The following is a 27,971-nucleotide window of genomic DNA, read 5'->3' on the forward strand; positions in this document are numbered from 1 at the left end:
AATGGGGGTTTGAAAATTAGTCAGGTAACTGCAAGTTTTTTAAGATATCTTCAGCTACCATATGGAGACTTGCTGGGATTGTTCCATTCAATCTATTGAAAGTCTTGATGCGTTGAATGGCACGCTCCACATGTATTCTGACCTCGGCTATCCGTCTGGTTTTCTCAACTTGTTGAAGTGTCAGTTGATGATTTCCATTTTTAAACGGTGGAATATTCAGGTCTGCTCCTTGTTTACTAAGCTCAGAACTGATTTCAAATCCACTGTCTGCCATAATGCAGTCACCTTACTGAATATGGTGAAGTAAGCCACAGTGCTTGACAATGAGTTTGTCAGATGCACTTCCACCATAAAGAGGGGAGACATATGCCACTGTACCACCTGGTGTAATACCAATAAGAATTTCACGGGTATTTCGATGTTTATAGTTCAACCAGGTCTGTCTTTGAGCTTTAAGTACATTCGGCTTTTGCACATATATCTCGTTGCAGTCTATAAGAAGTCTTGTATTCGGGAATTTACTGAAGGACTCGGGCAAATTTTGTTTGACTTGCTCCGCACTTGGGTAGGGAAAAAGTGCCTCAAGTTCCAGACGAAGGAATCTCGCCCAGGTATTGAACACTGAAGACATGTAACCAACTGAAACATTAAACCTCTCTGCTATGTCCTTGATTGCAAGTCCAAGTCTTAACCTTACTAATGTCCCAAAGAACTGATCTAATAAAGACATTTTTTGTTCCCCCTTTCTTTTCCCGGTCTTTGTTTGTTTCCCTTTCCAGTACACTAATCTTTGCGCTTTTGGTTTGAGGTACTCGAACAAGGCATGGAAAGTTTCATTATTTGGTAAACCAGTGTAAAACTGAACTTTCTTGGATGACGCAAGGATAATTTTTGCACTGAACAACTTTTTTTAACTTCATTACACTCATTTTGTAAAGTTGATACTTTTTCTTTCAGTGTGTTTATCATTTTTTGTTGATTTTTTTTATTTTGATCTCTGTCAAATTATGTCCAACTTCAGTTTCAAAAGAGTCAATTTGAACACACTTATGACTTGGTCTGCATTCTGGCATTTGTGTGGACTTGTCTTGAACTGGAATGGCAGTAAACAAACAACAACTGAGTTCGTCTTTGTTTGTTTGTATGGATACTGACTGCATCGGAGGATCTTTAGACATATTTGGAAATACAGCTTTAGCATACATGTGGTCCTCCTGATGAATTGAAAACTGCAAATACAAAAATGATGGGAAAGAACATTCAAAGTCAGCAAATTCACATAAACATTCACAGATTTGTGGGTAATATGTATCGTATTTACTTATGACTGCCGCAAGCAGAACACCAATGTTTATTACTTTTAAGCCATTTGCTACGTATCATATATGCCTTGCAGTATATAGTATATGAATAATTTGAGAATATTGCAGTTTTTTCAGGAAAAAAATCATAACTTAAATGATTAATGGCTGTCAACCTCATTGTTAGACACCAAACGTTTTTGACTGCAGTCAGACAGACTCCAAATTCAATATCTAGAAGTTCTGCCTCAAACTCTCTGATACTTTTTTGGTTGTGACGCTTAACTGTACCTGAATGATATTTGCGGAGGAAATATCAGGAATTTTTGGTTCAGACTGCGACAGGTTTTCCGTCTTGATCTGCACTTCATGCTGAACATCGTTTATGTCAACCTCGTTGATCACAAGCTTCCTTCGTACGTTGTATCGAATATGCTTTGCTTTAAGACTAGTCTCCACAGCTTCAAGGTATACTCGAGCCTTCGTGCTTGTTGCAGTCAACCTTAAATTATAAAAGAAAGTTGTTACATGTAGTAAAACTATTTGTTTAGTATGTCATTATCTTAGAAATCAATGTTTTATGTTCTGCCCGAATTACTTTGGATTCAAGCCCCGTACCAATTAAAGGCATGTACTGTCTATTATAGGTAATAAGCAGATGGGGCAGGAATAAGAGGTTTAGCACACAAACACTAAAAAATGGTATATAAATATATCTTTTATAAAGAACAATACTGGGTGAAATTTGTTACCTAGGTTGGGTTGGCTGACCAGGTGTTGTAATAGTGACAGGCAGTTTCTGAGTATGTATATAGTCGACACTGTGTAGATTATCGCTTTTAACACCATTTACAAAATGTGCTCCGCATACTCTTGTATAAAGAGTCACTATGAATTTGTTTTTCCCATGACACTGGCGACCAGTAGCTTTAATCCACGATTTTCGAAGACCTTCAGGCTTTTTTGGAATTCTGTGGTAGGGCATCTTTGCGACAGACCTTCTTATTGCTGCATCCTACTACACAATAAAAGTCTCTTCCACCCATAATGAAAAAAACAAAGTCTTCACTTTCAGAACAAATTGATCTGTGTCATTTTTTTGGCGTTGTTTACTACTCCCCAAATAAGGAAATCACATAGGGGAATCTTTTTAACCGATACTAGCGATAGGCGAGTTAAAAATACACACTGTTACGAGTGGTTTGATGTGGTAAATCCCAAAGCGTGACGTAAACCATGCGAACGTTTTTTAACCACGATCCGTTTACATTATAGATATATAGGTAGATTTATTTCAGTAAGGAATGCACATACATGGACATTTAAAATAAACAACATGTACAGTAAATAACATTATACATACATGATATTATCAATAGCCATGACAGGCACACCGAACCAAGGATGACACAAAAAAGAGAAAACTCTTATTTCCATTGTGGTCCTTTGTTTTGGTGGCATGGCATAGGGAGGCATTGCATATTTAAGTAATAATATAGCTGTAATCGAAATTGCACAAATATATTGAAAGTTAGTCTTTATGCATTAAAATAAATATTGCCGTAGTTGTATCACAGTCACTTTACATAATTTAGTAACATAAAGTTATACTTGCGAAAGTTATATATAACTATCACATTAAAGTATGAATATGACAGTATGTATTACTTATAAAATGCGAGGTTAAGTTAAAATAGTTCCTTTACTGAAAATCTTTGAATAAATAAATGAAAAAAAGCTTTTTCATTGCATAACTAATTATGCCAAATTATCTAAAAAAAAGATTCTTTACTAGCAATTTAAAAACTTTAACCCAAAACCTTTGACCTCTGGAACAGCATAAGCCCCTTTCTGGCATTAAGTTAATACGTTTTTTTTCTAAACAGGTATACGCCAATTTAATAAGTTTCCGATAGTCAATATTAACGAGAATGGAGTAGCCCCCACTTATCAGATTTCAACCCAGAATGCATTTCAAAGGAAAATGGACCCGCGCATGCGCATTAAATCAATGAACTGGTCTATTTGAGGTATGTTCCGAATATTTCAATGAGTGATGTGGTTTCTGTTTTGTTTTCCTTGTTGTAGTGTGTGCGTGTTCAATGTTCACTAATGTGTTTTAATAAATAAGAAACACAAGTATCTAACTATTTATAACGAACTACGCTACGCTTACTATGCGTTTTTGTCGTAAAATATTTTTTTTGCTTTCTTTTGGATGTTTGGATGGCTGACCTTACCAATTTAGAGTTAACCGTTTAAGGTAGCATTTGAGATATTGTTGTAGGTAAAACAGATCTTGTTCTTCTGCTCATAAGCAATTCCACAGGTGCTTGCTTACAATCTGACATGGGTGTATTCCTGTATTCTAGCAATGCTAGATATGGGTCATGACCACTGTTTTTGGCCTTTACTAGCAGTCGTTTTACAGTCTGTACCGTACGTTCTGCAAGTCCGTTTAAACTTGGATGTCGTGGACTTGATTTGACATGTTCAATGTGCCATGAATCGACAAATGTCTTGAATGTCTTGATGTGTACTGAGGTCCATTGTCACTGAAAATATGTATTGGTATTCCGTGTGTACTGAAACGTGATTTGAGTTTTCTGACAATAGTCGATGATTTTGTGTCAGGCAGCTTGTCTATTTCAAAATATCTGCTATAATAATCAACGACAAGTAAGTACTCATTTCCATCAAAATGGAACAAATCAGTGGCCACTTCTTGCCATGGTGCTTTTCGTGGGTTGTTATGGGCTCTTTTCCTGAATTGAGTTTCTGCGTGACAAACACATTTTACAGTTCAGAACGAAGTCATTTATTTGTTTGCTCATGCCTGGCCAAAACATCACGTCCTTGGCTCTCTGTAGGCTTTTTGTCAGTGCCCATATGGCCTAAATGTACTTGCTCAATCATGTGCTGTCTGAGTGACTTGGGAATGAAAAGGTTTGACCTCTGAAAATTAGGTCATCAGCAACTGATAATTCGTCCTTGTGATTGAAAAATTCATGCACCAGTTCTGGGCAATCAGATCTAGAATCTGGCCATCCTTGAACTATGGTCCGTTTCAATGCCTGCTTTTGTACGTCGGTCTTTGTTTCCTTTCTCACATTTTCAATACTGCGGTCAGTATATGTAATGCTGAAAAGCACGGTATGAACATATAGGTCAAGACCTTCAATTTCGGAACTATCTGACATAGGTTTCCGTGACAAGAGATCACTAATGGGAACGTTTTTTCCGCTCACATGTCTTACGTCAAGGTCATACGTTTGCAAACTTAGCATCATTCTCTGCAAACGCGGTGGTGCTGCATGCAAAGGCTTTTTCATAATTGCAGACAAGGGCTTATGGTCAGAGATACATTATTACATGTCTACCATATATGTATTGGTGAAAACGCTGACATGCAAACACAATGGCTTAAATTTCACGCTCAATGTTTGCATAATTGCGTTCCGTTTGCGTCAATGTCTTAGATGCATAAGCTATGGGTCGACCATCTTGCATAATGTCTGCACCCACTCCATTCATAGAAGCGTCGCATTCAAGATAGATTTGCTTCTTTGGATCAAAATAAGCTAGAACTGGGCTTTTTGTGATAACCTGCTTGACGCTTGTGGATGCGTCAATTTGAGGTTGGTCCCAAACGAACTTTATGTCCTTTTTAAGTAAATCTCTCATTGGGCTTATAATTTTAGAGAGGTTTGGGGCAAATTTCTGTAGATATGTCACCATACCAAGAAATGTCCCTAGCTCTGCGCGATTTCGGGGAGTTTCAATTTTCCCAATTGCCTCTATCTTCTGTGTCTGCTTTCAGCCCTGATGATGTAACCATATGACCAAAATAAGGTATCTCTGACAGTCCTACGCGGCATTTGTCAACGTTGAATCCTATGCCTTTGTCGCGGGCACGGTCTAGTACTGCTTTCAGATTTCTGTCGTGCTCTGCTTTTGTCCGACCATATATCAGTATTTCGTCAACAATTGCCTTGACACCTGTCATGTCTCCAAATATTTCGTCTACTTTTTGACAAAATACATCTTGACTACCGCAGAGACCATAAGGAAGACGGGTGAATCGGTATCTACCGAACGGGGTGCTTAACGTAGCATCTTGCTTCAAATGAAGCTTGCAAGACCCTGGAATTACACCAATTCCCGTGAAAATGTCTCTTTATAATCAGATAACACCTGTTGTTTGTTTAACACATGACCAGTACTTTCATAGGAGTGCTTATCAATGGTACATGTCAATTTGATTAAACCTAGATCTATGGAAGATTTCAGGCTTAAGAGAGGCACAGCAGGGGTATCTGCTACATGAAACCATGTGTTGATTGACCTTTCTTTGTATTTACAATACAATTGAACTTTTCCTAGGACTGGAATACGATAACCTGTATAAGAGGTCAATCGTTCAGAGGGGGCTCTAACGGGGAATTTAAACCTAGCGCTTGAAAATCTTTGCGGGGAAGAATATTTGCTGCGCTTCCTGTATCAATTTTGAAATTTACAGGACATTGTTTTGGGCCAATGGACAGACATACTAGTGCATGATCGGTAGAACAAATTGTGCTTACCGTGTCAATGTTGTACTCTTGAATACCACAGATTATTACCACATATTTATCGTCAACACTACTTACATTGTTTTTCCCATGCCGGCAACACTTCGCAAAATGATTTTATTTGTTACAATTATGACACTGTTTTCCTTTTGCCGGGCACGCTCCGAATGTATGTGAAGTTGCACAGTTCATGCACGAGCGTCTTTGTCTCGGTGGTCCTTGTCCCAGTCTGGAAGATGAGTCACTGGTCGGCGTTGTTGCTGACGGCGCTGTGTATTCGGCTTGTGTCCAAACGGTTTGGATCGATAGACGTCCACGTCCTTATTCATAGAGCGTAGCTGTTCCTGCGAATACTCGAGGTTTTGGGCAGTTTGTATTGCTCTGTCCAGTATTAAATCAGAACCGATGTTGATAAGTTTTTCACGCAACTTTGCTAAATTGGTTCCAAACACTATTCTGTCTCTAATCATCCCGTCTGTATTTGTAAAATTGCAATCCCTTGCGCACATCCTCAAGCGAGTGATGGATGCATTAATTGTATCATTTTCTTGCGTTTGATTAAAGAACTTATAACGTGCATAAATAGGATTGAGTTTTGGTTGTACATATGCTCTGAATCATTCATAAAATGTACTGAGCTTTTTTGCATCATCTTCCGAAATGTCTTTCCACGTACAGTGATTATCTCTTCCTCTGTCGCCTTTCCACAACAGGACATACGACACTTGCTCTTCTTCTGTTTTAGACTTCAATGGTCCAGAGAACATCAGCTTCGCGTGACCCTCAAACGTTACGATTGTGTCGTTGGTTGTAATATACTAAAGTGGTATAGTATGTCATAGTTGTGTGTTGCAAGTGGTAATATGCTGTGACTGTGTTATGAATAGTGGTAGAATGACACAGTCGTATTCTTTAAGTGGTGAAAAGCCACATTATTTGCTCTTTAAGTGGTGGAATGCCATAGTTGTGCTCTGTATGTGGCGGGATGCCATAGTTGTACTCTGTTTGTGGTGGAACGCCACATTTTGTGCTCTGCAAATGGTGGAATGCCACATTTTTTGCTCTGAAAGTGGTGGAATATCACATTTTGTGCTATGCAAGTGGTGGAATGCCACACTTTGTGCCCTGCAAGTCGTGCAATGCCACAATTGTGCTCTGCATGTGGTGGAATTCCACAGTCGTGCTCTGCAAGTATTGGAATGAAACAGTTGGTGGTGAAATGCCACAGTCGTGCTCCCGAAGTGGTGGTATGCGGCGGTAGATGAAGAAAAAGTCTGTACTTGATTGTTGGACGTCCATGAATGCCCCTTTATGAAGGTAACGAGGGTACGTTATAAATTCCTGTCAAATCTTAATATTGATAGAAATAATGCTAACATATACCTAGTCTGAAATGGATAATTACATGTTAATATATATAAATAAATATATATTTTGTTTAGTCAATAATTGTTTTACTAACAATATCGTGAGTAAATGAAATTATTCGCGGTTCTAAATTGTTTCTATTTATAGTTGTTTTCGCTAGAAATCTTTTCTTGTTAGCGGGAATATTGTCCTCGTGTCCACGAGATTTAGGTTCAGTATGTAAGGCTTGTGCGGGGCGTATGCATCACTCGAGGTTAATTGGTAGCATTCAACAGGTGTATGTTCCCACCCTCCCGTTGCTTATAGCAATTTTCACTGGAAGCAGTTTATTTATATCTTTGGTGTTGTTGCAGGTACACGAAGATGTTAAAACGTCTACAGCTATAAATTGACAAAAAATTAATCAAGGCTATTCTAGGCCAATTTTATTCAATTTAAAGTTAGTATCTTTTCAGTACTCTAACAATCGGATCCGATTCAGAGTGAGGACTAGCGAGGTCAGTGCGGCGATCCAGCGTCATACAGTAGACGTTCGCATATCCTTCCGTTCTCACGTGCCTATACGTTATAGATACTACCTAAATGGCAAAGACGAACGAACGACACGGACTGAGTCTATTTATTTTACAATGTGAAATTTGCTACCAATAACAAACCTTATTCCTAGTTTTGTCTTGTTGTTTTGATTTGGTGTCTGGAACAATTTTGATTAATTAGTGAATAATTGTTTTACTCACGATAACGTGAGTAATTAGTATTTGTTGATTGCATGACAGAATGACAGATGATGTTAGGGAACAAAATCTTAAACTTACTAGTTAAAACTTGGTTTGATTCATAACGGTAAAAGAAGACTTGTTTCACAACCTCTGTTAGAAACAAATCTCTCACTTTATCCTAGTGGCAAATACTGATGATTTGTTCCACTTTAATAAGGATGTTCTTTTCCCTGAGTCTGTTGAAATAATTCAGTAGAAATTACTAATCTTCCTGAACCTGGGCATGAACCTGCTCCAAAAGAATCAGCAAAGGGATTCGTGACAGTATCAGCAAATACAGCATCATCTGTTGAATGTTCTCGATTGTAATTTATTGGAAAATGTATGTATAGTTTTAGATATCCAGGCAACAAATTGTGTTACATGCATTCATTGCAGGTTTGAGAAAGAGATGGTCGTATTATATCTCCCAGAAAAAGGCAAGGGAATGGGTAATGATGATCAAAAGATATTTGTGCAAAAAAAAGATTAGGATATGTAAGTAAATCGCTAGTTGAAATGAACCTTTAATTGCTGGTAAGGGGGGGGGGGGGGTGACAGCCAGTGCCATGGTTCAAATATCTCCAGTGGCAAATTTTACTAATGATTGTCATAAAATTGAAACATTAGAAGTTAGTTTTTAGATTAAACATCATTTATTTTAAAACACTTATGAAAAAAGTTACTTTAAATTATACAAAGTCATTTTCGTTGGCACAATGTTGCAGGAGAGTATGATCTTTGGTTGTGGGGGAAACTGGACACCCCGGAGAAAAGTTGAAATTTGTACAAGTTTTAGTGGTAGTGGTAGTAGTATAATTGGTATACAATATTTTCAAGTAGAAACAGGGCATTGAAATGTTCTTATAAGGAGCATTCATCCTCTCAGTTAGCGAGGAGATGGAAAACAGGTAATCAGAAGGACTGACTATGATGCTGCTGCTCATGACTTTTGAGTACTGCAGCAAATTAATCACCAAGGTTGGGGTCTCATACCCGGGAACAAGTACTTTGTTTTAATGCTTTCGTGCAGACTGTGGTCACTGCTTTGGCTTTCATATTGCAAGGACACAATGAAGGAAAGACCCAGCATCTTTACTTGTATTCTTACCTGGTAAAAACTCATGTATTTTATGACTTAGAATGCAATCTTCAGGAGTATTTTTTTTTAAATCGTGAGAGTGGTTACTTTAGAAATGTTGGATTTTTTCCTGACATCTTTCATGGGCCCACACGTGCTCTATTACATTCAGGTCACCAAGGCTTTTACATTATTAATTCTGAAATTTGTGAGTAATTCTATATCTGTGTTCAGTGTATGAAAAAGTCAGCGCGCAAGATAAGTCAATGTCATTTTTGCTTCTATTTACAGTATTTCTTGCATGATTGGAATAATAGAAAAAGATGCCAGTTTACCTGAAAAAGTTCCAAGTTGTTTTACCAGGTCTAAGTAATGTGATAATATATGATGTTTCTATAACAGTGTTTTTACTCAATCTTCTGCAGGTGAGCTACACGATGAAAGGGAGAAAGATCAACCAAACCAGTGTCTACAAACTGCTCTAATTCACCATCCTCTGGACATTTTTTTGTATAGTGAACCTATGTGATAACAATTGTCAAAGAACTAGAAACTAATATGAAATATGTGAAGTAGAACACTTGATGTTGATAGTGATAAGTCAATGTTAACATCAAAATAGTTGTTTTTTACACATTTTTAACATTTCTAATTAGGAGTTTATATATATTTGTGTTGTAACAACAACTAAATAGTCAAATCATTGAAGGCTAAGATTGCATCTTGATTTATTTTTCACAATATTTATCTTTGAAAGAATCTTTTCTACATAATGTCAATTATATCTATGATAATGAGTATGATCATTATTAGCTCACCTAATGCATGTGTCATACTACATGTACATGTACAAGCAAAAGTTGCGATTATATGCCATATCTTTAGCCTGTTTATTTTGTATAAAATTGGCTGTTATAATATTGATAGTGTTGTTTGGTTAGAATTTCTGGAAAGGCATTTATCTAAAACAGGTGATAGACACTATTTATATTAAGCTGAGGGAATCTTAATTTTAAATAAATACTGCACAAGTATGTCATTCAAATAATTGTATTTTTGTTTGTTTGAAAGAATATCATTTTTATACATCACCAACACTAGTCCTTTTACAGTGTTCTATTGTTTTGTTACCATTTTAAAAGAAAGTACAAAATGTGTTTGAATTGTGGAAAAAACTGTGTCGCTTTTTATTCGCCTTAAGACAAAGTGGGTTATAACATAGAACCAGTTTATTTTTTTCTAATGCAATGTTAAGAATGGTATAATATTTGCAGTCTAAAGTTTCAAAGTGTCAAACCACATGTGAATTTAAAAGGACTTGTGTGAGGCACTGTAGTAATGATTAAAACTAGTTCATTCTCAATTATTAAAATTGTACTTTAATGATTTGAAACATTTCAGAAAATGTTGGATTACTCAGGAAGTTGTTTTTATAAATGTTGGATGTATTATGATTTTATCTTTTACTGAATTATGAATGTTCGACTTGTATCAATGTCACAGTATTGTCAATGTCATAATATTCAAGTTCTTTTTGTGATCACTTTTAAAATTCTTTGAAAAATAAACACTTAATAGACTTTAAACTTTGTCTTCTTCTATTTACACGAGGTGTAAGTCCGGTTGCTTCGCTAAGAAAAGTAACCAGAAATATATATATTGTACATGTCGTGTGTCGTCGTCAACCTTCGCAATAATTAAAAAAGGCATTCAAATAGTTTTGCCCAAGGACTATGCGCAGATTCACCTAATAGTTGTAGACGAGCAATAACTAAGCTTTGGAAGTGTCAGCTATTTATGAAAAACGCATATATATATTATGGAATAATTTTACGGGCAACGTACAGGGAAAAATAAGACGCACTTACTGTAAAGCTCAAATTCTACTTAAATTCTTTTATAAAACGAATCGCAAAAATATATCTTTAAAAAGAAAACATCGGAAATGACTGAAAATACTAAAAAGCGCCCTCTTAGCTTTAATGCGGACCTATTTTTTGACGGACGAACACATTAACGCGAATAAGGCAGACGTGCCTTTTAACTGAAATGCTATTGCTACAAAAACTACCAAAACTAACCACGTTAATATAACTTTAACAAATACAGACTTAGGACTATCACTCGAAGTATGCCATGAAGTGCGGTATGTGTGAAGGCGCAAACATTTGCGGATGGTCTCCGACCCTGCTCCAAAACGGAGGGGTCACATGATAATATTTTGAAATCTGGTAGGGCGGTAGGTCTTGTTGGCCTTGAAACTAAATCGTCGCCTTACCGCAAATTGGTTTAATTCCTTATATGCTAGTACATTATGTGTGGGTCAACTTTGACGGACTCTTTGCCATTAAAAAATAAACCACCAAGGAAGTGTAAAACTTCTATGAACATGTTTTAAGGTCAATATAACATGACTATGACCTGATCCGTAACTGACCAACTTCCATAGGTTTTCAGTTTAGGTATTTTTTCCTCTTTTACTCCACCTACCAAGAGCATGCTTTTGTCCCCAGAACTCGGATTCATTTGAGATTAGTTCATTGTTAAATAACATTGACCAAATAAGGCGATCTTGGTCTAAAAATTGCGGAGGAACGAACACTCTTGATATATGATGGTATCGAATTCAGCCGCTTCCATATAAACAATAAAGATATGTAAGTGTTTTTGTATGTTGGGTATTTTTAGAGTAAGCATGGCTAAATGTCCCCAGTATATTTATTTCACGTAAAATTGTAATTTTAAAAGATAATAACACCAAATAGGATGCAGGTAGTAAGGTTGAAAAATACCTTTAAAATTATGTATTGAACAAGGTTGTCTTATCCCCGGATCGTGCTAATTTAGTCCAAAAATGAGTTCGAATCTCCGTTTTGACGAAAAAAGTAGAATAGGGGAAACAAATGATGATTTGGGCGAGATGGCTTGCAGCCATAAGGCATTCTGAAATTTGTACTCACATTATTAAGACCCCTTAGAATCATCAACTCGACCACTCGGAGGATAATATACATAGCCTTGTGTATTGCACTCATGAAGGAAAATCTTTGCAAGAGTCTTCATTTGATAAATTGCGAGTTGTTTGACCGAAAAGCGTTACACGCATGCGTCAAATCCAAAATGGCCGCGCCCAGGGTAAAATGTAAACAATGAGTTTTTGCTTATTTGGAAGAGGATAGCGACTGTTTAACAACTGGATTGATTGTTGCTGGTGATTTCAACATGTTTTTCATATACTTTCAGTATTTATTACAAACCTCAGTAGACGTTTGGCAGAGGTGACTGTGTAGAGAAATTGAGAAACGCTGACACGGTCTTGCAGGGTACTCGGAAATGGACAGTGTTTACATTTATAATTTTATTAAAATATAAATATTCAGGATGGAGCAAACATTATTCAGGCATTGCCTATAAGGGATAGTTCTCCAGGAATAGAAATATCAATGCATGGTTGTCAATATTTACAATATGATGATATTTGGTATATGCTGGAGGAGTTTATATTCACAGCGACTGGGTGTGTACCTTTTTTCACCAGAAATTAAAACTTGTTACACAAGTGCCGGACCGATCGTATTACGGGAGTTGCCTTTTGGGGGTTGACTTCGTATTTCGGGAACAATGAACAACTTGTTGGTGTCTTGTTGGTACTACCGAATCTCCAGGTGTGAGTCAGCATACCGTTACCCGGCAGACAAAATCACTGGACGTAAGCAGTAATCATGCATTTAGCATCGTTAACAAAATATCTCACTGAATACAAGTATACAGTTGCACTATACCAAAAAGCTCTTGTTGAAATTACGCACTCGGGCTGTAAACCATTTTGCGGGCCTTTGCAGATGGTAACGACCTCAACAAGGTTTATTAACCCTATATTAATTCTAGAGCGTCTGCATTTTTTTGTTCATAAGCAATCTACGCTTAATGCAGCAGTCCGAAGGATCGACGCTGTAAAAAAATAAAAGCATGGGGAAGTCCGTGTACTTTCTTTTTACATTGAACACTATTTAAGCATTGAGGGCTCGTACGTTCTGTTGACATCGTACAGCACTAAAGAATTGAAATGTCGTACTTACTTTTTACATTGTTCAGCACAGTAGTATTGTGGGCTCGTATTTTTCTTTGGTAAATGTCATACCTTACACTATTATAGTACTTAGGGCTCAGACTTACCTTTTAATTGAAATTACTGATGAACTGAGGGCTCGCACTTTCCCTTGACATTGTTTAGCGCTGTAATATTGAGGGTTCATTCTTACCCCTGGCTTTGTACTGTACTGTTGCACTTGCGTCTCGAACTTTCCCCTTACATTAAACTACACTGTAAAGTACTTTATTACAACGGCTTGTACTATCCCTTTACATTATAATGAACGGTAGTACTGAGGGATCGTACTTTTGTATTTCAAAGTGCTAAAGTACTTGGGGCTCGTACTTTCCCCTTTATATTGTACAGTATCGTAGTACTGAGGGCTCGTACTCTCCCTTTACATTATACAGCACTGTAGTACTGAGGGCTCGTACTCTCCCTTTACATTATACAGCACTGTAGTACTGAGGGCTCGTACTCTCCCTTTACATTATACAGCACTGTAGTACCGAGGGCTCATACTTTCTTTTTAAATTGTACATTACTGTAGTACTGAGGGCTCGTACTTTTCCTTTACATTATACATTACTGTAGTACTGAGAGATCGTACTTTTACTTTACATTGTACATTATTGTAGTACTGAGGGCTCGTACTTTTACTTTACATTGTACATTACTGTAGTACTGAGGGCTCGTACTTTTACTTTACATTGTACATTACTGTAGTACTGAGAGATCGTACTTTTACTTTACATTGTACATTACTGTAGTACTGAGAGCTCGTACTTTTACTTTACATTGTACATTATTGTAGTACTGAGAGATCGTACTTTTACTTTACATTGTACATTACTGTAGTACTGAGAGCTCTTACTTTTACTTTACATTGTACATTACTGTAGTACTGAGGGCTCGTACTTTTACTTTACATTGTACATTATTGTAGTACTGAGGGCTCGTACTTTTCCTTTACATTGTACATTACTGTAGTACTGAGGGCTCGTACTTTTCCTTTACATTGTTCATTACTGTAGTACTGAGGGCTCGTACTTTTCCTTTACATTGTACATTACTGTAGTACTGAAGGCCCGTACTTTTCCTTTACATTGTACATTACTGTAGTACTGAAGGCCCGTACTTTCCCTTTACATTGTACATTACTGTAGTACTGAAGGCCCGTACTTTCCGTTTACATTGTACATTACTGTAGTACTGAAGGCCCGTACTTTCCGTTTACATTGTACATTACTGTAGTACTGAAGGCCCGTACTTTCCCTTTACATTGTTCAGCTCTGAAGAACTGAGGGGTAGTTCTATCCCTTTACATTAAACAGCTCTGAAGTTCTGAGGGATCGAACTATTCCTTCACATTGTATATTCCTGTAGTATTGAAGGCTCATACTTGCTTTATATTGTGCATTGTTGAGGTACTCAGGACTCGTACTACTTTTTTTGCAGTGTACATCACACAACTGTATGAGTTTTCATATTAACCTTCGCTCCTTTGAATTGTGCTATTCAATTTGTCCGAATTGTCCGTGCTTAAAATATAATTTCGCATATCACTTCGCACACAGTGTATATGAACGGTATGGTATGCTGCTGCTTGTTCCAAGAAAGAGTTAAAAGGCACACTGACAGACGAACAAATCGGGGAGCTGAACGTGTGGCACACGGTTTGGATTTGGCTAGATATTCATGTATTACATTAAGTGAGTATGTGAGATGAATACCTGCGTCGTTTAAGACTCGTTTACGCTTTATAAGTTCAGACATGCGAAAACAATATTACAAACTCTATTGATAGTATTTATTTAAAAAAAATATAACAGAAAAAGTTCTATTTTATTGAAGCCTGAATTTTGATATGCTTTGAGATACAAGAAGCTATTCGAATTAATATCTGCCAGTTAGTGCTTGATAATAAACGTAAGTCAATTTCTACAATGTTTAAAAGAGGAATCGCCAGCATAAAATCTGTTAATGAGTACGTTTATAGGAGATTCTGTGTTTACAATTTTGTTATTAGTGCAGCTTGATATTTCTTAATTAAAATAAAATGTTTGCTACCCGATTATTTTAAAATTTAAAGTTACGATATTTGAGTCAATGTCAGATAATCCAAGGATTGTATTGCAATATGTATTCATAAGTAGTATGTCACATTCGTAATACCATCATTTACTTCCATGTGTACAAATCAGGTGTAAAAAAACCCAGGCCCAATTATCACGAAAATACTCGCGCCATTTCTCAGTCTAAAAATAAGTATGCTCAAGAACTTTTTGTATTGATTATAGATTTTTTTTTAGTTTTTCACTTGCATGATCGTTTGTGAATAAAACATTATCGGTGTGATTTTGTCATGGGAATTTTCCACGGCAAGCCGCAGTGGATTATTTCAATGATGTAACTACTCGCCCATCTCCGGCATGCTTCGGGATATTTACCTCACAGATACGATAATGTAGGAAGGAAGTATTTTGACTCCAATAGAATCATTACCCCATCCGTCGGACATAATTCCTCAGAAAAGGTGACCCCGGATTATGAAAAATTATATCGACTTAAGTGTAATAATACTGTTACGACTCCTCTACACTAAGTAAAATTAACTCACACTAGGAATTTCGACCCCCCCCCCCCTTAGAAAAACGACTCACCGGTTTCATTTTACTTTGTTTATAGGAGTCAAGATATCTACCATAACATCATAGTTACTATTGTTCGAATCAAGCAAAATATAAGGCCTAACATACATTCAACGAGAGACATACAAACAGAAATAGATATATCAAAATGTATTCAATAAATATTGAGGTTAATATCTTTAAACTTAATTATTTTTACAACGATTGTGAAACAAGTTCTTACAATATTTTATTAATCACTCTCATTGGCACGTTTTTACGCGAGCGCGTGGTCTTGTGTTGTGTGGGAAACCAGAGTACCCGGAGGAAACCCATTGGTCCGGCTCTGGACCACAAACCAATCTCACATGCGCCCAGGCCTGGAATCGAACTGGGGTCATCTAGGTGAGAAGCGGGTGCGCTAACCACTGCGCTAGCTGGACAACCTAAATTGAGGTTTATGCCTTGGAACGGCCAATGAAACGTGGGATCATTGGAGTTTTAAGGAGTTTAATGAGGTCGCAACCTCACAGTCTATTCAGACATGCAGACTGTAGATTCGTTTAAGATATGCCATGAACTCTTGATACTGTTTTTATACATCGCAAGCGGGTCTCCAATCACACCTGTTATGTCGATTTGAAAAATCGGATACTTATTAAGTCTAGATTGTACCGAAAAAACAAAAGTTAAGGGTCACCTTTCACCAAGCTTGAGGCTGATATATAATTTTTCAGCTTCGAATTAAGAAAGGTGTACGTGTGTGTCTGCCGCGTGGGTGGGGGTATTTACCATAACCTAGTTTAAGGCCCCACACGTCAAATCCGGCCTTGATCATACATGCATTCACTGTGTACTATAATGCTGCAATTATCTTATCTGCAATATTTATATTTTACATTGCTTCTACTTCTACTTCTACCGGTGAGTGACCACCGTCATCATGTTGACTATTCTGTCACTTTTGGGTGTGCGCAAATATAATTTTGAATACAATAACAAAAAGGGTGCTATACAAATTAGACAGTGGTGACTAAAAACAAGGTGCTATTAATTTATATGTTAGTCAGGAGCCTCTTGAAAGATTCCAGGCTGCTGACAGATGTAACTGAGGAGGGTAAGGCATTCCAATCCCTGATGGTCCTCGGGTAGAATGACTCTTTCCTAGTTGTTGTGTTACATAGTACGATCTGGAAAGATTTTGTGCCCATATTTCTTGATATCCTGTCTGTTGGTACGAGTTTGTGGCTTGCTGCAACGTTGACCTCCTGGTTGTTGATCTTATACAGCATTGACAAACGTGCGTTTTTCCTACTAACCTCTAACGGTGTCCACCTTAGTTGTTCTATCATATCAGTAACGGATGATTTGTTTCTGTATCGATTTGTTACATATCTGGCCGATCTCCTTTGTACCATTTCTAATTTATATTTATCTTTTTGTAGATGTGGATCCCATAGAGCGCTGGCATACGTACTCGACTGTTGGTCTAACGAGGGAGATGTAGGCCTTTTCTTTGATATCGCTGTTGGAGATATTGAGGTTTCTTTTGAGAAATCCTATTGTTTTATTTGCCTTGGCACAGATGTTTCTGATATGGTTTTCCCATTTAAGGTCTGATGTTATGGTTACCCCTAAGTATTTTGCAGATGTTACGTGCTCCAGAGTGTGGCTGTGTAGCTGGTAATCCTTTATAATTGGTGTTCTGTTTTTTTTTTGTTACCGATAGTACCTGGCATTTATCTGGATGGAATTTCATCATCCATTTTTCTTCCCAGAGAGCCAACTTGTCTAAATCTGCTGTTATGCGGATCAAACTACAGATTCTACTTTTGCTCCGTCTTTACGTCTGTTCTAGCCGTAAACATTATTTTATATTTTATTAAAATAAGATAGATAAGATTAGATAAATTTTATTTCCAATCATGGGTCATGTTATATGACATGTTTCTCACAAAATTACATAATGCAGAAAATAAATCGAAACAATAAGTTAACATATTTAGTAAATGTAAATAATGCTTCATTTTGATTTTTAAAACACAATTTTTCATATACGTTATGACTAATAACAAACAAAAATTGCAATTATTATAACACAATATATTTTCGAAGGAACTGCCGTCTTTTTGCAAACATTTTATTTTTGGCAAAACAGACGAAAATGAATGTCAACCATTCTGCCACAAATATCCATGTGTAAATTATACGTGTATGTATTTTAGTTTGCATATCCATGTTACCTTTTAGAGAATGCTACACGCGTTGATACAACTCTTTGTTTTGTACTCACAGCGTTTCGTACCTTGCTCATTTTTTATTACTTGCAAGATCGAATTATACACACAAGATGTTGAAGCCCTCCTAATAAGAAATTGTGAAAATTTTAATGTAGATTGTAATGACTCCTTTACCAAGAAGCTACAGTAGTATACTGTATGTTTTATAGATAGATAGTCATGCACTTGTAACCACTGCCCCCCTGACTTTTGGTCTGACCAATCCCAGGTAAAATCTCCGCCCTGCCGGCTGCGGTGACACACTGCTGGTAAAATTCCTGCCAAATGCCCACGCACCCCTGGGACAACCTAGGTAAGGCTCATTCCCCGCTATTTTTGGCGTGAAGACAAAACCACCATTTACCCGGCACTGCGGGGCCACCTGGAAGGTAAAAACATGGACCATTTCCCCCGCTATCCCCGGTATACACCCAGACCCAGGGGGAGCCGTGGTTACAATGACTGGTGCATAACAAACCAAATATCACATAAAGTTATATCACAGACTGTTTAACTGTTTCCTCCGAGTTTGAATATAAGGCCCTCGGAGGGTGATCAGTCGACCGAAGAATAACGAACGCGGCGTTCCTCGGAGGTGTTAACTCCGCAAAACTCTGCGGACAAGAATCTATGCTAAAGTTATTTTATTTTTATTATTTTCAACCGATTACGACGGCTCCAGTAAATTGCTTTTATTCTTTTTCCTCTGCCCATTTTGAATGAAGTTAGCTTACCACAAGAATGCAGTCGTATTTCACTATTTGCACATGCATCTTATAAACGTGTTTTTGCTAATGACTGAATACATTGATAAACACATTTCATCCGAGAAAGGCTAGGTTACACATTTTCAGAAAATTTGGAGGTCAAACACGCGTTCAAAGTTCACAGCGCATGGTCTTGAAGGCCTTCTTGCCTAGTTTTCTGTGGAAAATTCCATTAAACGTCATAGCTATTTTTAACCACCAATAATAAATAGTATATTCCACATTGTATTGATCAAGCGCTTGACGTCAAGAGGTCATGGTTCAGAATCGTGTAAAATGTCGGCTGCTTTATGATGCAATACAATTAGTGGCAAATGGCAATACTTTAATGATTCAATGTTTATTATTCAAGATAATATTCAATTGGCGTTTACGGACACAAATACAAATTAAACGTTGGTACCTGTAAGAATCTTTTACGCTTAACAATGTGCATAAGCATAAAAATAAATAACTTCTTAACAAGAATGATTTCTTGCTTATCTGATTCGACTTGGAGTTCCACCGCGGGATCATAAAATCGGACGATTCTCAAAGCTATCGTTCATATTAAACTCGGCGGTAAGCCAGCCACTCGGAGGAACTCGGGGGGATTTTAGGGAGGGCAACAGTTTTACCTTGGAGGAGAACTGCGATCATTGACTTTATCCCTTGGAGTGAGCGAGGAAAGTGGGTCTAACTCGTTGAGTGTACTGTAGGTGCATTATATTGAAATAGTCAAATAACAAATGCTCAAACACTTGCACATATGGCTTTAATTCAGGCCTTCCAGTGTTTCTACTTTTTTAACAGCTTCCTACTTTTTCCTCCTTTTTTTCTAAAAAACTCCTACTTTTTTGAAAATAAAGTCCGCAAAAATATTAAAGTTTGATCTTTGTGCTAGTTTTATTTGCAGAAAATGAACAAAATATGTTAACTGGCTGGTTTCTGTTGTTGAAAGGTGTGGCAACATGTTCCACTTTGACGTGCATCATCTTTTCACCCACACAGTTCAGCAAAAGAAACTGACCAAGCATCATTCACTAAAATATTCAATGTGTGGCATATAGAATGGTATGATTTTGCATTAAAAACATCTCCTCTAGGTAAGTTAATAGCTATTAATAGTTACATATTCAACCAAAAATATTCTTACTTTTCCTACTTTTTTGTAAAAATTATTCCTACTATTTCCTTCTTTTCTGTCAGAAAACCTCCTACATTGTACTTTTTTCCTACTTTTTTGTTAGTGGCTGCTGGAAGGCCTGCTTTATTTGTTTAACAATTAAAATTTCTTCAGCACAGTGTAGGCAATTTTTTTTTAAGAAACGTTTTCACAATTATATATTTTTATTATTCTTTTCAGACAAAATGCATAGTGAAGTTAAACAGTCAACGAAATACCTTTGACAATTGCTGTTGTCAGATTTGAAAATACACAATGTGGCACGAAGCAAGAAGACAGGAGAAGAAAATCCGAGGATTGATGGTTGATTACAAGAAGCGTGCACAAAGACGCAGGGAGTTTTATGAAAAAATTGTATGCAAATAACAATAAGCATATTGTACATGATTTGTGTTGACAGCATCTTGAATATTTAGAAAAGAAGTATTTATTTATAAGTAGACTAATACAATTATGACAATATAGGGTGACACTGTGCTGCCTTAAAACTGTTTTATTTGCAGAAAGGGTTCCAGCTTTTGGTATCTTAGTTTTATACCCCTAATGATTTGCCACACTTTGTTCCATGCTTTTTACATGAGCGAGTCTCTTTAAAAAAATGATAATTCTGTCTATTTACTCTATACGAAAATGTTAATCTAAAAAACCTGAAATGACATTGAAAATCAAATTATAATTATAAATGATCAAAAATATCCAACTACAGCATTGAAAGGTTTTACAATTGACATGTCATTTATTTGTTTGTTTCAGAAAGCTGATCCAGCCCAGTTTGTGCGTGTGTTTGGGCAGACATGTAAAATAAACCTGGACCCAGCCATCTCCATAGCCGCAGAGAGCCCGCAAACTATGTAAACATTATATTTAGAAGTTATACTCAGACAGGAAAATTGGAGTTTGGGATATTGTTGGGAATCGGTTCCAGCTGGACTATCGATAATTGGTTCCACTCAAGTAACCAAATATTGAAAGTACAATCGGTTTTTGGCAATTCTTTTGTAGTTTTATTCTTGTACAATAAGTACAAATCCTTAACAAATCTAAGCTTATGTATTGTATGTTTGATGCTATTAGTGTATTTGTTGCTTTCGGCCATATTGTTAATGATAACAACTGAACTCTTGACGAACTTGACTCAGAAAATTCATGTAAATTAACCAAACGCAAATGACGATAGAAAGAAGAAAAACTTGCCAGTTAAATCGATGATCAATTATGACAAAATACCATTGATTGTCGTTGCTTACAGGCCCTACTAAGGCCTAATAAAAAAATACATTTGGTTCGGGTAACGCGACCCTACCTACAGAATAGGCGCCGACCCTACCGTTTTTATAGTCAGTTTGAAATTTTTTGGGAAAAACTAAAAAAAAAAAAATCTTTTTACCCAACCTATTTTTGAAAAGGATGATACCCTAACCAAACAATTTTTTTTTTCTAGGTCTAATTAAAATTTGATTAATTTATAATCGATCATTGAAACATCGCTACTTTTTTGGGGAAAAGTCAGATTTGATGCATAACTAAAGAACTTAAGAGTTTATTAATTTAAGTGAGCACATTCTTCCAAATTTTTTAGCTGGCTGTAAGTATTTAATGAAATTAAAGTCAATGACCAATTTTGCATAAAATATTTTAAGTTACAATCCAGTTTACAAAGTCATGTCATTTTTTAAAACTTTAGAAGTATTAGTAATATGCTTAACTGAACCATTAAGTCGGCGTTAAAGGGGCAGGGTTCTTATGGTAAAAGGCACATTGAATTGGTCTATGAAGAACTTGAACATTATGAATTGGGCAGAAAATGTTTGAAATCTTGTTTAATTGAAGTAATATTAGGTTTTAACTACCAGATATGTCAAGTTTGTATGTATTTATAATCTAATTATAAGTTTTAATCAAAACAAAAGAAATATTTGATGGACATATTTGGGAACACATGAACGTATACTCTGATAAGAGCATTTTTTGCAGCATGTGTAAACAATTATGCATTTAAATATGTGACGTCGTCAGCGAAAATGAGTCCTGTTGAGGTAATCACGTTACCGAGATAAAGCGAGATTAAAAAAACACAACACGTTTTCTGAACAATTATCGTTTTGTCAATTAACTAATTTGGCATTATTTTGCAAAGTATTTACATAATCGAAGTGTATAAACAATATAAAGGCACATCACTCTGCTATCAGTTGATTATTGTCGATAATATTCATGCTGCCTGACCTTAAATCATGATTAATCGCCCTTGATCAGAAGGTGTCGCTCTCCGCCATTTTGATGGAAACATGTCGAAATCCGTACTGAAGATATGACGGTTTTGCCGGTTTATCCACACGGCATTAGAATGCTTTTCGGATTAATTACACGGAAACAATTATTTGGAAGGTAATGTATGCAGTTATCTATGTTGTCATCCTTTATTTAAATTGTCATTTGATGTTTATTTTAAATAACCTTTTGACAGTTTGACCCGGAAGTATTTTTCCGTAACAAAATACGGTTTACTAATAGCAACAGATATTATGGCGGAAAATTTGAAAAACACTTGAACATTTTATGAAAATGTCCCAGTTTAGTCAAGCAAGCACCACCCCCTACGAATTAAGCCAAGACCATTTATTTCGCGAAGAGTTATTAGAAGTTGATAGACTTTATTTTCATGTTTTGTGTCCAGAGAGTTCTGGTGCAAGTGAGATAGAATTTAGTCAGTCTGATTCAGAAAATGATTCTAGCCATGAAAGTAATGCTGTCAATGATGAATCAGATGATGATATATGTAATGCAGAGACTGTTCAGTGTGAAAGTTTTGACCATGATTTAGAACCTTCTGTAGCTACAATAATGAGCGATCAGGGATACTTTTTTATTATTTTGACATTTCATGTGTATCCCTGTAACGCTACAACTCTCTACCATTTAACACTGGGCGAAAGAATATATATTAATATCATGCATCGATGTTGAATAATAATGATATAATTGTTCGAAATGTACCTGAAAGTGATCTTAACTGGGTTGGATTTGTCGTTACAGTCGTTATTTTCACATAAATATACTCTGGGTCACGAAATGAGCGTAGCAGTCCACCATTTTTTATACATGTTGATTTTTATCGAATAAATTTGTACCCATCCGTCAATGATTGTTAACCCTGTGCGCAGTCACAGTTATCCTCGCTTTTCTATGTATTTGTGCAGAGCAAGGCAACAGTGTTCAAAAATGGTGATACCTAATCATCATCATCATCATCATCACGAACATCATCATCATCAATTCTCCCAACTTGACCCATTAAACACGTTAGCTTTCAGCGCATTGAAATGGTTGCATTTTTAATAGTGTTATTTAACCGAGCCTATTAACGACCAAAATATTCGAAATCCTCTACCCCGTTTCATACATGTACACAACCTGTCAGATTTGTCCTAGATTTACAGATTAATGGATACAATCGATGCATGTAAGTGCATTATGGTATCTGAACATGTTTTTTCGGCATAATGACATAAATAAATGTGTGTTTGATAGAAGGCAATGATATTTTCGTAGAAATTTGAATTTACAACAAAGATAATTTAAAAATTGTGGCCGCGAGGATCCTCTGCGCAAGGCCCGTTTGCTACTTTTTGCTGGGATGGTGGACGTCACCAGTCTGCCATAGTCTAAAAATCGTCAAAAGACTGGTTGACGGCCATATAGGTGGACTAGAACCTTCTGCAGAGGATTTAAGACAGAGAAAGAAAACTGATGATTTCTTTGCTCAGACCTGCAAGTGTGAAAAACTTTAGGCAAACCATGCAGTCAAGTTGTCGATGGTAATGATATTACTGACTTACGTATGTATTCAGCCGGTATGCAGACAGATGAACTTGATCTTGTTATTAAATCAGCCATGTTGTGCCACAGAAAAAATGGCCAACAAACTGACAGTTGTAAACATAAACGGCAGGAGAGGGTTAGGCCCAGTCAGTAGTTTTATATTAAGGGAGTTGAAGTTTGCCGTGAGGTATTCTGTTTCGCATACAACATCGGAAAGGAGAAACTAAAAAGAATTGGTCGCTCTCTTGACAATGATGGATTGATTGCTAGGACTCCTGGTAATACCAAAAGACTACCTCATAATGCAATCACATTTGAGGAAAGAGAACACATAAGAAAATTCCTCATCTGCTATGCATCTGACAATGCAATGCCCGTTCCCGGAAGACTTCCAAACCACCGCAATAGTAAAGTGTTGTTGTTGCCATCTGATAAATCACAAGCAGACATTCATGTTGAATATGAAAAAATAGAGGGTGCTAGAAGCTATGGCGTGAGTTGTGCCCACATATAGTCTTAGCTAAACCAAAAACAGACTTGTGTTTTAGATGCCAAACCTTTTCTTTTAATATTTCACAAAGTGGTGCCCTTTCTGAAGATGATAAAATGACACTTCTTGATGAATATGAAAGTCATGTTGAAAGTGCTAGACATCAGAGGGAGCAATATAGAATGCAGTGTGATTACTCTAAAGTTACATGTAGTGAAAACATTACAGTTGAAGGTGTGCTTTGGTTAATAAATTTCTATGCGCTATAGTTTTAGCTGTCTTATGTCATGCTTCAATATTTTCTAGTCTAAAAATTAAAATATATGTTAAATTCTATTGATATTTTAGGTTCAGAGTCATGTTCCTTAGATGCAACCGTCCACTACAGCTGGGACTTTGCACAGCAGGTTCATATTCCACACCATAGCCAACAGGTTAGTTGATTTTTTTCTATCAAGTACAAGCAAATAATCAAATGTTTTTTTTTTTACTGAATTTATCAACTTATTGCAAGAGATTATTTTTTTAAAGGATTTATTGTGCAGTAATTTGCATGTGTATCATACTTGTGAGTGCCTAAGGTTTACTGCAGTAAATGTATGCTTCTACTTAAATGGTTACATACCTGGTAGTGTATTCATTGAATGTAAAGTGTTTATGTTAGAATTCTTTTTACATGATTTAGAAATTGAATCTTTCAATATTTAGAATAAAATGCTGGTTCTAATTACCAGATACTGTTGTCAAATTTAATGCAAGCTTTTATCTACTACAGGTTGGACCCCTGTATTTCAAAACTGCCAGGAGATGTGAGGTATTTGGAGTTTGCTGTGAAGGATCTGGTAAGCTTATTCATTTTGACTGAGACTCACTACTCATATATAAATCTGAATTCACTTTTTTACAGTTTTAAATTGCAATCTGTTCTGTGTCATTATAAGATGTCCTGATGTCAAATGTTAATAATTGAGAATTGAAGGGGCACTTCTTAGCAATAAATGTTTTACTTCATTAAAACAAACTGATTAAGAATGTAACATTTCCATTGGTCAATAGCCATCATGCACATCTCACAATCTGGAATTGGATGTGTATCTGAACATTTATTTGGTATATGTTAGTTATGAGAAATGTTTTAAATGTTTTGTTGTATTAATGTTAAATACTGGTGCTGTTAAAGTTTTGCTTCTGTTGCTGATGATGGTGATGACTAAGAATAGTGATAAGAAGGATAAATATTTTTCAGAGAAACAGGTGTTTTGCCTGGGTGAGGCACATGCTCAGTTCCACTTTGACAATTGCCAAGGACAACAAAAATAATGCCGTTCTTGGTTATGCTGTGTGGAGAACATTGACAGGTGAGAGTTGTTGTGTTTTAGTGGAAAAAAAAATATGTTTCATGATGTAAACTAAATTATGTTATTGCTTTTTAAATATCTCACAAGGTTTTCAGTAACTCTTTAGATGAGTGAAACAGATGTGAAGCTTTAAAAGCTTTTGATTTGTTGTACTTAAAAAATAAACAACATATATATTTCAGAGTTTAATTTGAAATAAAGAGATCTATTAACAATTAACTATTCTATTCCAGGAGGGCATAAGACAATCCAATACTCACTGATGCTAGCCGGCCACACCAAATTTTCATGCGACTGGCATTTTGGAGTTTGGAAAAACAGAATGAGACACCTGGATGCAGAGACAGTTGAGGTATTCAGGGAGTTAGATTTTTACCACACAAATATTTTAAAACAATTATAGACATAAATTACTTACACATGTTTCAAGATTGATTAATTTCCTTCTTTTTAATACAGTTATAAACTAATAAGAAGTGGCATGAAGAAAATGGGATTTTTTATAGTTAAGATTGAAAATAATCATATATGACTAATGTTATATTAAATTGATTATTATATAAAATAAGTTCATTTATTATCATGTATATTTAGATATAATAGGTAATTAATAAATTCACTGATGTTATATACTTCATGTAGGCATTACATAGTGCAAGGGTACTGCTCAGTATAATCACAATAGTGAAATAAGACGATAACTGCATATAGAAATTGAAGCAGATATTGTGTTCTTGCACTAAGGTGACAATATAATATGTCATATTGGATCGTTTCTGTCTGAAATTCATTCATCATGTAATGCTTTTCTTCAATACAGGAGGTGGCTTCCACAGAAGCCATGTCATCCCGTAATGGCCACAACATTCCACATATTGTTGATGGCAACAGCAAACAAGTGTCGTTCTATGACTGGAGCACCTTCTTCAAAGGCATTTTCAAACCATTGAAGAACGTTTCGAAATACCATTCATTTGAGGTGTCTTCTAACGAGCCTGGGGTTTTAAGAGTAAGGAAGTTTGTTGATGCCCCTGGGGAGAAAATTAACATACTGAAAAACTGCCAAGTGGATATTGGTGTTCTGCCAGAGCAGATCTTTGGTGAGGGAATAAGTGCAGAAAGGCAATGGTACTTGCATGATGTAAAAAGAGACTTTTGCAGATCAGATAATGCTAAAAACACAACATGCCCATTGCCATTAGTTGCAAAAGAAGGCTATTCAAAGGCCAAAAAACAAAAGTTGAAATAGGCAACTTTATTGAGAACACTTTCTGTGTGTGTTTCAGCAAAAGTTATAGTTTGTTTCTTGCTATAAATATATTGGCATGTGTAAGTGGAAGTTTTATGTTTTCATTTACATTCAAAGAATATATTTCTTTGTGTTACATTGATAAAATATTCATGATCTTAGGAATGTATGGTTTCCTTGGCAACCAAAAGTAACACACTTGATTCATCATTAAATACTTATGTATAAACATGTATTTCAATTATGGGAATATCATTGAACAGTCGGCCATCTATAAGTAAAGTATGATGGCATTTATATTTTCCATACACGACTGCAGTATAATGTGAAAGTGTACATTTATAAGTCTATATGTTAATAGTTATACATTAATATAGTTTCAATAATCCTTGCATGCATATGTTTGTTGTCAATTTTGTCAAATAAGGCATGTGTCAATGCTTTCCTTGTAAATACGTTTCATTCTGTGTCATCTTACAACTCCAAAAGAATGAAATGAGCAAAAAAAAAGAATTATTCTAGGTATAAGTCAGTTGCTATGGCAACCAAGTATAACATTCTTATTGATTTTAAAAATAATTGATTTCACCAGACAAGTTACATCTTTTAAATAATTGCTTGTTTTAAAATAATATGTTTTTTGTTTTGATTAATACAAGGATAAGCTGCACTACTTTTGAACAATTAACCTTGTTTTAGAAAAGTGGCAGATTTTCTTTACAGGGTCTATGGAAAATTGCTGTTAACATTCTATTTTACTACATAGCTGGCTGAAAATTTAATGCTGTACTAAAATATTTCCTGCAAACATAATCTATCAAATTCAAATGTGATTTTATCTATTTGAGCTGCTTTTGCGTTTATTTGGATAAATTTCTCGTGAAAAAATTGTAGTCATGGCAACCGTTTCTATGAAATGTACATGTAGTGTTATATTTTCCATAAATGATGTTATTGATGTTATGATAATGTTTCCACAGAAATAAAAAATGCTGTATTCAATTTTAATGGAATACAGACTCTTAAAATCAAGGACGTT

At 36.0% G+C, this 27,971-nt stretch overlaps 2 protein-coding genes and 1 pseudogene across 5 annotated transcripts in view; 2 read left to right on the forward strand and 1 right to left on the reverse strand.

The window, feature by feature from the left end:
• Nucleotides 1–286: 286 nt before the first annotated feature.
• On the reverse strand, nt 287–2,370 carry LOC128208642 (uncharacterized; annotated as a pseudogene).
• A 15,523-nt stretch (nt 2,371–17,893) lies between these two features.
• Nucleotides 17,894–27,971, forward strand: part of LOC128207736 (CLK4-associating serine/arginine rich protein-like) — a 59,484-nt gene continuing 49,406 nt past the window's right edge. For both annotated transcript variants that reach the window (XR_008256757.1, XM_052910849.1), the window contains exons 1-3: nt 17,894–18,014; nt 20,194–20,367; nt 20,767–20,864. Coding sequence is in view for 1 of the 2 variants with exons in the window: in XM_052910849.1 (XP_052766809.1) it covers nt 20,269–20,367; nt 20,767–20,864 (197 nt within the window). In the remaining variant the exon portion in view is untranslated. The remainder of the gene's footprint in view (nt 18,015–20,193; nt 20,368–20,766; nt 20,865–27,971) is intronic.
• LOC128207738 (uncharacterized) lies at nt 20,880–27,969 on the forward strand. Of its 3 annotated transcripts, none has more exons than XM_052910852.1 (6): nt 20,880–24,242; nt 24,674–24,759; nt 25,101–25,167; nt 25,572–25,683; nt 25,917–26,035; nt 26,504–27,969. In XM_052910852.1, exons 2-6 carry the CDS (start codon nt 24,695–24,697, stop codon nt 26,930–26,932), a joined length of 792 nt encoding a protein of 263 aa, XP_052766812.1. In that variant the 5' UTR covers nt 20,880–24,242; nt 24,674–24,694; the 3' UTR covers nt 26,933–27,969. The 3 variants fall into 3 exon arrangements, with proteins under 3 accessions (XP_052766812.1, XP_052766811.1, XP_052766813.1); XM_052910851.1 differs by having other exon boundaries at nt 20,880–22,401; XM_052910853.1 differs by having other exon boundaries at nt 23,819–23,831.

This window comes from Mya arenaria, chromosome 11, assembly GCF_026914265.1.
Source record: "Mya arenaria isolate MELC-2E11 chromosome 11, ASM2691426v1".
NCBI lineage: Eukaryota > Metazoa > Mollusca > Bivalvia > Myida > Myidae > Mya > Mya arenaria.